The following is a 12526-nucleotide window of genomic DNA, read 5'->3' on the forward strand; positions in this document are numbered from 1 at the left end:
ACAAAAATTAGCTGGGTGTAGTGGCTGCATGCCTGTAGTCCCAGCTACTCAAGAGCCTAAGGCAGGAGAATTGCTTGAATTTGTGAGGCAGATATTGCAGTGAGCCAAGATCGTGCCACTGCACAGCCAAGATCGTGCCACTGCACTCCAGCCTGGGCAACAGAGCAAGACTGCACCTCAGAAAAAAAAAAAAAAAATGAGGGGGCAGTAATTTTGCTTAGATTCAATCTTCTAAAATACCTGTTTTGTTAGGAATTGGAAATGAGTCTGTACAGATTAGGAGTTTCATCCTACCATGTTGAAGTTCATTTGAATTCTTTTTTTTAGTCTATTTATTTATTTTAAATATATATATATATATATTTTTTACTGCACTTTAATTTCTGGGCTACGTGTGAAGAACATGCAGGATTGTTGCAGAGGTACATACATGGCATTGTGGTTTGCTGCCTCCATCCCCATCACCTATATCTGGCATTCCTTCCCATGTTATCTCACCCGAACTCCCTACCGCCTGCTGTCCCTCCCCTGGTCCCCCCCAACAGAACTTAATGTGTGATGCTCCCCTCCCTGTGTCCATGTGTTCTCATTGCTCAACACCAGCCTATGAGTGAGAACATGAGGTGTTTGATTTTTGTTCTTGTGTCAGTTTGCTGAGAATTACGGTTTCCAGGTTCATCCATGTCCCTACAAAGGACACAAACTCATCCTTTTTTATGGCTGCATAGTATTCCATGGTGTATAAGTGCCACATTTTACCTGTTCAGTCTATCATTGATGGGCAGTTGGGTTAGTTCCAGGTATTTGCTATTGTAAACAGTGCCTCAGTGAACATATGTATGTGTGTGTCTTTATAATAGAACAATTTATAATCCTTTGGATATATATCCAATAATGGGATTGCTGGGTCAAATGGAATTTCTATTTCTAGGTCCTTGAGGAAACACCACACTGTTTTCCACAGTGGTTGAATGCTCCCACCAACAATTTAACAGTGTTCCTATTCTTCCACATCCTCTCCAGCATCTGTTTTTTTCAGATTTTTTAATGATCGCCATCCTAAAGGGAGTGAGGTGGTATCCCAATGTGGTTTTGATTTGCATTTCTCCAATGACGAATGATGAGCATTTTTTCATATGTTTGTTGGCCTCATATATATCTTCTTTGAAAAGTGTCTGTTCATGTCCTTTGCTCACTTTTGAATGGATTTGTTTGTTTTTTTCTTGTAAATCTGTTTTAGTTTTTGTAAATTCTGGATATTAGACCTTTGTCAAATGGGTAGATTGCAAAAATTTTTTCCCATTCTGTTGGTTGCCAGTTCACTCTAATGCTTGTTTCTTTTGCTGTGGAGAAGCTCTGGAGTTTAATTAGATCCCATTTGTCTATTTTAGCTTTTGTTGCCAATGCTTTTGGTGTTTTAGTCATGAAGTCCTTGCCTATGCCTATGTCCTGAATGGTTTTGCCTAGGTTTTCTTCTAGGGTTTTTATGGTGTTAGGTCTTATGTTTAGGTCTTTAATCCTTCTGGACTTAATTTTAGTGTAAGGTGTCAGGAAGGGGTCCAGTTTCTGCTTTCTGCACATAGCTAGCCAGATTTCCCAACACCATTTATTAAACAGGGACTCCTTTCCCCATTGCTTGTTTTTATGATGTTTGTCAAAGATCAGATGTTGTAGATGTATGGCATTGCCTCTGAGGCCTCTGTTCTGTTCCATTGGTCTATATCTCTGTTTTGGTACCAGTACCGTGCTGTTTTGATTACTGTAGCCTTGTAGTATAGTTTGAAGTCAGGTAGCATGATGCCTCCAGCTTTGTTCTTTCAGTTTAGAATTGACTTGGCTATGCGGGCTCTCTTTTGGTTCCATATGAAGTTTAAGGTGGTGTTTCCAGTTCCATGAAGAATGTCATTTGTAGCTTGATGGGGATAGCATTGAATCTATAAATTCCTTTGGGCAGTATGGCCATTTTCACAGCATTGATTCTTCCTAACCGTGAGCATGAAATGTTTCTGTTTGTGTCCTCTCTTATTTCCTTGAGCAGTGATTTGTAGTTCTCCTTGAAGAGATCCTTTACTTCATTTGTTAGTTGTATTCCTGGGTATTTTATTCTCTTTGTAGCAATTGTGAATGGCAATTCATTCTTGATTTGACTCTCTTTAAGTCTATTATTGATGTATAGGAATGCTTGTGATTTCTACACATTGATTTTGTATCCTGAGACTTTGCTGAACTTGCTTATCAGTTTCAGGAGATTTTGGACTGAGACAATGGGATCTACTAGATATACAATTATGTCATCTGCAAATAGAGACAATTTGACTTCCTCCTTTCCTATTTGAATACCCTTTATTTCTTTTTCTTGCCTGATTGCTCTGGTTAGAACTTCCGTAGTATATTGAATAGGAATGGTGAGAGAGGGCATCCTTGTCTAGTGCCAGATTTCAAAGGGAGTGCTTCCAGTTTTGCCCATTCAGTATGATATTGGCTGTGAATTTGTCATAAATATCTTTTATTATTTTGAGATACGTTCTATCAATACCTAGTTTATTGAGGGGTTCTAGCATAAAGGTCTGTTGAATTTTGTTGAAGGCTTTCTCTGCATCTGTGGAGATAATCATGTGGTTTTTGTCTTTGGTTCTGTTTATGTGGTCATTTGTATTCTTAATGCTAACATTAATGTCAATTTTTACACCTCAGTGGTGTGACTGTTTGCCTTTTCTTAACCACATACACTAGAAATGAATATCAATATGAACTTTTCTGCTCCTCCCTGTAAATTGCCACCCACGTTTGTTTTCTTGACTTCCCTGTTCCCATCACATTAGGACTTCTCATAAATTACATCTCTTTTTTCACTTAACCTGGGGCTCCATTCACTTTTGTTTTTGCTCTCACCTGCCCTTGTTTACTCAGGCATTCCCACCATTATGGGCTACATGAGGCCTGCTTCTTCCTAGTTTATACTCACCTGGAAATAACTGGGAAAAATTCTGGACTGAAAAACAAGTATTCTGGTAAAAGATTGAGGGAAATCCTACATTGCAAATATGATGAAGCTCAAAGGATACATTATATGCCAGTTGTTTAAAATACAGATGATATTTTCTAAAACACACCAAAAAAGAAAACCATATTTGTCAAGTACCCAGGTTAGTTTCCACTGACCGCAAAGTTTATTAGAGATTAGGGTGAAGCAAAGAACATAACCAAGTGAAATCAAATGCACTTGCTGAAATCTTTCTAGAGGCAGTTTGACTGGCTGCTTGAGAGAAAGCTAAATACAACCATGCAGAACAGAAGAGGAGATGTTAAATGGAAAACAGGATGGAAAGAAGAACACAACAGAGGGAGATGATGAATTTATGCCAGACCTCTTTAAGGCACAGGACCGATTCTAATCCTTGGGCTTCAGCCAAGATAATTTTGTTGTGTTATTGTTATGGTTTCAAGAATAAAATCTTGGGCATCTGTATTTACAGCATGTAATGTTTTGTGTTTTTTAAGCTGCCAACAATGTGAGTTCTACTAAAAAATACAGATGGTTAAAATCTTATGCACAGAAAGTGGTCTTTTTGTTATTGTAGATGCTTGCATCTGATTCTTTATTTTCACTCTCTCCTGTGTTTTCCACCTCCTGACAAATATTGCTCCTCTCTTATTTGGTCATTTACATAGAATCCTATGTAAATTCATTACAGTGTTTTCATGTGTCAAATTTGTTGTTTTCACTGTATATCAATTTTTGAGTTCTATTTTCTTGAATATATGTGACAAAAGTGTGTCATAGAACTTTTGGAAATTATCAGATATAGATTGTACAAGGTAAAGAAAAAAATAGCTGTGATATTACTGGTCTGCACTGAAATCGTAACTACATTAATAATGATAATTTTAAATGTACTGTAGTGTTTTATTTCAAAATGAAAAGACTCCTTTTTCAGAACTTATGTCCAAGATAGAATATACTCAAAAAGAATATATGACATGTATGTCTATATAGTACAGAGGCAGGTAACAATGACATTATTTAATGAATTTTTTAAAGTTATTTTAATAATTAGAAATCAACATAGACTAAACATTAGAAATAACTCAAAACATTTTTGATGTCTTCTAGGTTATTGTGTGTGTTTTTTTTATGTTGTCCAACAAGAAGTAATACACTCTTATAGTGCAGTATTTTGAAGATAGCATTTCTTAACTAATGATGATTCGAAGTGATAGTCTGAAAATAATGTTGTAGCAATTTACATTTGCATAGTGAACTTTAGCATCGATTAATATAAAATGTCTGTGTAACATTTCACCAATGATACATGTTAACATTCTTTATTTTAAATCTCATAGTTATGTAAAATCTTTAATAAGATTTTTGCATAAATACAATTTATATATTGAAATCAGTAAGATCTATGTGCATATACATTATAGCTTTTGTCTGTATTTTATTAAATTCATTGATTATCAGGCCGAGGGCAATGCCTCACACCTGTAATCCCAGCACTTTGGGAGGCTAAGGTGGGTAGGAGTTCCAGAGCAGCCTGGCCAACATGGTGAAACCCTATCTGTACTTAAAATACAAAAGTAGCTGGGTGTGGTGGCACGCACCTATAATCCCAGCTACTTGGGAGGCTGAGGCAGGAGAATCACTTAAACTTGGCATGCAGAGGTTGCAGTGAGCCAAGATCGCACCACTGCACTCCAGCCAGGGTGTCAGAGCAAGACACTGTCTCAAAAATGAAATAAAATAAAAATGCATTGATTATCAGAATATATCCACCTTTTTTAGGCTATTGACTAAATATGCTTAAGAATTAGCACTTACATGAAAAGCTAAATTTGATTTTTACATCAGCTTGAGCTTACCCTCAAAGATTGTTTCAAATACACATTTTATGTCCACTGGTCAGCCGGGAGCCCTTCCAAGTATTTCTGCAAATTCCAAATGCACATTATTCTGGTTCTATTTCTTTTTGTGCACTAGATTTGTTTTGTTTGGCATATTTCATTGTTTCGTTCTCTCAATTTTGGCATGTACCAAATCTGGACACTCAGCACCTTTTGTTTATTTGCACCAACTCCCCCTCTGGTCTGCCCACTACAACAAATTACAACCAAGTGGCACTAGGATTAATCATGAATGATCACCAATAGCAGCATTATTCACAATAGCCAAAAAGTGGAAACAAGCAAAATGCTACTAGTGAATAAATAAATGTGGTATATCCGTAAAATGTTCTAATAATCTGCTATAGAAAGGAATGAAGCAGTGATTCATGCTGCAACACGATTGAACTTCAGAATCATTGTTCTAAGTAAAAGACACTAGGCAAGAAGCACCATGAATTTTATCATTCAATTTATATAAAATGTCCAAAATAGGCAAATCTTAGAGATGGAAATGAGATGGGAATTTGGCTAATACTAGTGGAGGGGAGAGGGAATAGGAGATGATAACAAGAGGATAGTTTAGGTATTGTTGGTGATAGAATTATTCTGTTATTGATTGTGGTGGTAGTTTACAATTGCAAAGATACTGAAAACCATTGACTGTAAACTTAACTGCCTGAATAGTGTAATATGTGAATTATATGTAAATCAAGCTGTTACCAAAAAAAAAAATCAACACTTCATGTAGACTTTTTGTTGGCAGCCATCAAGACAGAGGTTTGTTTGAAGAAATGGTGGTCAAAATATTATGCACAAATGATGTAAAAATGAAAATGCAGTATCTCAGTTCTTACATGCTATACTCATCCAGTCCCCAAGTACAGCTCTAGACTATCTTTGGATATCCAAAGATATCCACTGATGTCCACTGACATTTTTGTTTGTTCGTTTCATCTTTTGTATTTACCCACCAGCATTTATCTAGGGAAAGCAAAGGAATATATTGTAGTTTTTCACTGTCATAAAATATTCCAGGAACATATTCTAACTTTATTTCACCACCTTTACTGCTTAGAAGGTAGTAGGAATTACAGAGTTTGGGTCTCCAAGTTTCTATTTTGATTACACATTGTCTGATCATAGGCGTATGCACATCTCAGCTTCTGAATAGAGTCGGGGAGACTAAACTACAGCTGGGTGTTAACTCTGAGTTATGTGGGTAGAAGCAGAAGTATCTCTTAATAGAGGAAGAATGTGAAGAAAGTTTACAACTAAACACTATGTAAATTACCTGATCAAATTGTGTTTGACAGGATTTGATAACTCCCTTTTACAGAAGCTGATTTTCTGTGCATTTTTTTTAACTTTAGATCCAGCTAAAGATCCATGCTTAAAGATGAAATGTAGTCGTCATAAAGTATGCATTGCTCAAGATTCTCAGACAGCAGTCTGCATTAGTCACCGGAGGCTTACACACAGGTAAACATTGTTAAATCTAATCTCACTGATTGAACAGCACTCCTTACCGGGAATAACTGCAGAGTATAAATATTTGGCAGTGCCTGCTAATCTTTTATGCAGAATTTTATTGAAATGGTTTCAGAAGCTTGGTTAATACAATTATGATTCACTTGGATTAAACATTGGAATCAATCACAATTGCTATGGATTATAGAATTTGAGGCATATATTATTGAATAAAGAAGGTCTTACAAAGATGATATTTAAATGTTACAGCTAAATGTTTATGCTTTTTCAAGTTTAAGGAACAATTAGTTTTGTACCCACCATGTATTTTTGTTTATGGCTATTAAACCATCTTTATTTCCCTCAGGAGACAGTTGGAAAATTAAAGGAGAAAAATGATTGATGTTTATAAAAAGAGTTTAAAGGTCACGAAATAGGGATTTGGGACTTGAAACCCTCAGCACAACTTCTTTAGGAGGCACTGATACCAGTGGAGCCCTTGCATCAATTCCCTGGATGCTGAGTCACAATTTCTAAAGAGGAAGGGAGGATTTCAAGTATATTACAACAACCATCACTGGTTCTGTAAGATACGCTCTGTTTGCAGAAGGACCCATAATTTGGAAATAGCCTGTGTAGTTTGGTGCTGAGTCTTAAAATTTGAATGTGCCACAATCAAAAGCGAATTCATTGGTTAACTGACTAAAACAAGTGGTGTATTCATTTCCTTTATGATTTTTAAAGTTATTTTTGAGAGAATATTCTTTCTGTGATAATGGACTTGATGTATTGCTTTTAAATTGAATGAACAAAGAAAATTTTGCTATTTGTTTATGCTCAGAGAAAAGTTGGGTTTTTGGCTGTAGTGTGCTTGCATGTAAATTCTGTTACTCAAACACACCAACAGAAAGAGAATAAGAATACTGGAAAATAAGAATAAGAGTATAAGTAGCATTTCTAGGAAACAGCTAATATTTAAGTTACATTGATGTTTCTTGTAATGTAAGAGCACGTGTACATGACACCCTCTTGTACATGCTGGGTGGATTAGGAGAAGTCTTTATTCCACAATGTTAAGTCTATAGTGGCAGATTTCTATAACCAAAGGAGGTTGATGTAACAGAGGTCGGGGGTTTGGAAATGTGTTCAATCAGGATAGAATCATGGTATATCAGTAAAGTACTTGTGGAAGTAAGAGAGAGGGAGTAGGAGAAAGAAGACAATAGTTTGGTGATGTAAAGAACAAAAGAATTCTTGTAAATCACAATTCCATAAAGTCAGGGTACTACTGGAAAGCACAAAAGGGTGAAGCAGTTATCAGTAACAAATCCCCTGTCAACCATGACTTCGACGTTAGTTTTACAGAGGGATAACAGAGCTTTGGGCCAGAAATTCATTTTTATATTTAGGATTCTAAATTTCTTGGCATTTCTATTAATTAATCATACAAATTTAAAAATATTAGTATGTGAACGTCTGTATATTGGGGGTGAAATAAAAAGAGAAGGGTGTAAAAAGGGATTTATATATGATCTCTCTCCTAAGTTGCAGAAACTAAGTTTATTTCCCATAAAAGCAAAAACTGTTCTATCACAAATTCTAGAAACCCTGGGAAAAATTTCCCTGTGCAGACATTTAACAGCTTTTAAAAGGTTCACCTGCCACTTCAACCCTGGCCCCCTGAACCCAAGTCAAAGAGGAACAAAGACCTGACAATTAATGTCATGTCTGTAGCAGAGACACATCATCTTGACACTTGTTGGACACTGAAGCTAAAAGAGGTTAAACTAACTGACTCAAGACTACAAAGCTAGACATTTTCAGAGCTTCAATTCCTATCTGTATTGATCGACCCGAGTCTATGCTTTTTACAACTGTGCTGTCTCATTACTTCTCTGACTTGTTAAATGACTTAACTACAGACAAAACTTACTTAACATGATAAAAACTATCAGAAACCAATAGCCAAATGTCCCTTAGTACATATAATTGAAGGATCCTGAATAGGGCACTACTGAAGCTTTGCCTTTGGTGTAGTAGTGGAGGGGGTTCAGAGGGGAGACTAATATGCTTTTAGTGGGTGAATTTCAAAAGGTTTTATGTAAATAGTATTTGGTCCTGTTCTATTTCTGATAGAGACTATTTATAAATGTACACTCAATCCATGCTCTACTCAATAAATAAATCACTAGTTTCCAACAAATTGATTTTAAGATTAATATTTGATATGCTTTATTTGCTTGGAGGATGTCAGTACATAGTGAATGTTTATACAACACTTAGGGAAGAAGAGCTTTGCCAAGCACTTTGATCAATAAAAATGGCTAATATAAATAATCTAGATCTTAGATTTGAGGATTGTGTGTATTTGGGGGATGGGATAGAGAAAGCAGAGAAAGACAGCTTAATTAATCAATTTTTGTCCATTTACACAGTTTAGAATACGAATTGCTACTTTTTTCCATTTAAAGGAACAACTTAATTTTTCTTTCCTTGATCTCATAAAAGAGAAAGGAAACTTACTGTTCCTTCCTGCAAGGGATATACAATTTTTCAAAGATGCTTTCCAGCCTCCTCTTACTGATAGTACATATCACACTCATTTCTTCATTGCCTTAGAATTTTAAACTTGTCATCTTAGAAGGCTCATGACATTTGTAATAGTTTGTCAAACATCAGTCTCCTTTGACAGTCTGAAATCTCAGTAAAGGTAGGGTCTGCTTCTAATTTATTACTGTGTACCCAGATCTTGAATTACTGGTCAGTACATGTTTTCTTTGAGGAGTTTAGTAAAATAGCTGCTATTTGTAGAATATTTAGGGAAGAACATTTTAACAAATAGTTTGATCAATTGAAATGGTCAATCTAGATAATCTAAGTTTAAACATTATTTTCTTTGTGCTTTGTGTATATTTGTTGAAAATGAATTAAGAAGGGTATAGGCATCAATCAACAAATATGTTTTAATTGGCAGAATAAATGAATGCATGATTTACAGACTAGAAAAGAAGGATTTTTAAATATTTTATTTTACCTTCTGGGATACTTGTGCAGAATGTACAGGTTTGTTACATAGGTAAAGGTGTGCCATGGTGGTTTGCTGCATGTATCAGCCCATCACCACATGCATTAGCTATTTATCCTGATGCTCTCCCTCCCTCTTCCCCCCACAGACAGGCCCCAGTGAGTGTTGTTCCCCTCCCTGTGTCCATGTGTTGTTCAGCTCTCACTTATAACTGAGAACATGTGGTATTAGGTTTTCTGTTCCTTTGTTGGTTTTCTGGGATGCTGGCTTCCAGCTCCATACATATTGCTGCAAAGACATGATCTTGTTAAAGAAGAATATTTAAATATGAAACAAGGGATGTAACAATTGGTTTTATGAAACTGGTAGGTCCTCCACTTGGATTTGTAAATAATCGAAATAATTAGCAAATTTCTCCTTCCTTAATGTTTTAAATAACAATAATTGTCCTCTGAAATCAGAAAATAACATGATTAGGTGAATCATAATTTTACTCTAGCTTTGACCACCACTGCTGGTGTAGAGGATGGTGTAAACCATCCAAATAGCTTATGTTCAAAGTCATCTATTTGGATATTGTCTCCTAATGAATTTTTCTGTGAAGAACTTGTCTCAAACAAGATGGTATCTTTGTTATTGTGGTAACATTCTTTTACCATGATCATTTCCAGTTAAAAGAAAATAGTGTTATGAATAATGAGAAAGAACTTTAGCTGCAGCACGTTTTTCCAATATGGTCACATAACCCATTATTTAGATGCTTTAATATGAAATACCTGATGGCTTTCCCAAGCTTTGAATGTGATCCCTTTTTTACACTGCTACCCTTGGGGACATTGCTGCAAATGCGGACAGCTGAGGGTTGTTGTTTCATTGTTTTTGTAGATCCTGAGCAAGAAGCCTAGTGTTTTATGCTCCCTGGCTGCCCTGCAGCTGCAGATAATTAACACTATTTCTAGATTAGTGTTGCTGGCACCAATCGATGCTGCTGATATTAAAAGAAAAAGGGTTGGCATAATAAGACAGAGGAAGGTTGGAGAAGCTGTTGTAGGGCAAAACTAGCCATGTTAATTCTACTTAATTTACACCTAAGGATTAAAGAAAGGGAATCAATAAGGAAGTGCTTTTGACCTCCTAAGAAGCCATTACCTAGAATATGATGAAACTAATGTAAAATGCTACTTATCAAAACTCATTATCAAAAGAAAGCTAGTCCTAAAATTTATCTATTTTAACTATGCAATTTTGGGACTCATGGCTTATAATGACTATTTTTAAAACAAGACATAATTTATTTATATGATCACTGATTGAATAGCTATGGCGTTTGTGTTTTCTTTGTTGAAATATCGAAGACAGAAAGATTTAATCACAAAGCCTAAGTTATAGTAGAGTTACACAAATGTTTGTTGAACTGAATTGAACTTATCATAATCATTTAAAAATGATACTTCTATACTTATGAGACATGTAGTTTCTGTGGAATATAAATGTATCAATAATGTCTTCAGAGAGAGTGAAATCCAGTATTTATTTTGTACTTAATATATGCAAAACTTTTTACTAAATGCCTTACATTGATATAGCTTTTACAATGACACTGATGTTTATATTAAGCTTTATTATGCCCATACTGAGGCTCAGAGCTTCTGGGTGTTCTGCTTGAGAATAGATAGATAGAAGCATAATTGATAGAGATGGATGGATGGATGGATAGATAGATAGATATAGATAGATAGATACAAATTATAGATTTCAGATTTAAAATCATGCCTATCTATCTTGTTTATATATACATTCTTTTCCATAATTATCAATTTTATATATGAACAGATGTTTATAGGTACTTAGCTTTTCATAAATTTATTTTAGTTAGGATGATGAAGGTTTGCAAAACTTTTTTAAATTAGTTACATTTACAAACGGTCATTGCACTGTGGATAGTAAATTAGTATAACATTGATTCCTCTTCTTAAAACACAGATCATAACTGAACTTCATAGAGTTTCCTTTATGTCTGGAATTTGTATCTATATGCACGCGCGCGCGCACACACACACACACATACATACATACATACATGCATATGTGTGTATAATTCATTTAATCTTAAAATAGTTGGAGTTAAGGTGAGTTACAGTTGTTATCCCCATTTTACCTATGATAAAAGCTGAGACAGAAAATTTATTTAATTTGTTCAGTTGGTAGATGAGGACAGTAAACCTGGCCATTGTGGTTCTAGAATTTGTGCTCTTATTATGTTGTATTGTCTTATGTTGCTTATAAAGCATGTTATATAAATGAGACATTGTTCTAAGCATTGTAGATTGTTAATTCATCTTTTCTTACCACAACCCTATATTTTTAAAAAAGAAATTTCTCTGTATCGATTGCCTAATGTACTGTTTCTAAACATGTTTTAACCCACTTTTTTTTATTGCTGAATATACAATGTTTAGCTTCTCCTATTATTCTGCTATCACCCTGAAGGGAGTATAATCTACCATAGTTGAGAATTGCTTATAATCAGAAAATTCAACTACTTCGATTGTACATCTTGATCAGTCACTATGATTTGGTCAGGCTTTGTGTTAGGTGTTAAGCATTACAAAAACAGAAAGCATATTTCTCATATATGAAAATAAGTCACAGGCTTGACTTTATTTTTGAAGTACACAGAACACCTCATCATTGTTGGGATATATTTCCTCTCCAGTTGAAAATCAGGAACCTGTTGATTGAAGTCCAGCATCCTTCTTGTGGTCTTTTGTGACCTGGCCCAGGTAGCTTTAGAGCCTCCTCCGTGGCTTTCTCCCAGTGGTCCACTGCAGCTTTCTCACAGCAGGAAACTCATTCTGTAGAGTGCGCAGAATGTATTTCAGAGCCCAAGGGGCCAGAATCAGAAAGCCTAGCTTCCCAGTCTAGCCCCACTGTTCTTAGCTATGTGATCTTAGACAGGTTACTCAAGCTCTGAGTGCTTCAGATTTTTCTGCTGTAAAGTAGATGTCATACAAATGGTACCTTCTGTGATGCTGTTTTAAGGATTAGTGACTTAATGTACAAAAACAACTAGAACTACTTGTTCGTCTTCCGTATCATGGAACAAGTAGGTCTAGTTGTTTTTGCACATCCATAGGGATTATGATA

General features: G+C 35.4%; 1 protein-coding gene across 2 annotated transcripts in view; it reads left to right on the top strand.

Moving 5' to 3' along the window:
• SPOCK3 (SPARC (osteonectin), cwcv and kazal like domains proteoglycan 3) overlaps nt 1–12526 on the top strand; it is a 577835-nt gene that overhangs the window by 265240 nt on the left and 300069 nt on the right. For both annotated transcript variants that reach the window (XM_064371038.1, XM_064371039.1), the window contains exon 3: nt 6258–6366. In XM_064371038.1, coding sequence (XP_064227108.1) covers nt 6258–6366 — 109 coding nt within the window. The remainder of the gene's footprint in view (nt 1–6257; nt 6367–12526) is intronic.

The sequence above is a fragment of the Aotus nancymaae genome, unplaced genomic scaffold (genome assembly GCF_030222135.1).
Source record: "Aotus nancymaae isolate 86718 unplaced genomic scaffold, 86718_ANA_hifiasm-v0.15.2.pri h1tg000115l, whole genome shotgun sequence".
Lineage (NCBI taxonomy): Eukaryota > Metazoa > Chordata > Mammalia > Primates > Aotidae > Aotus > Aotus nancymaae.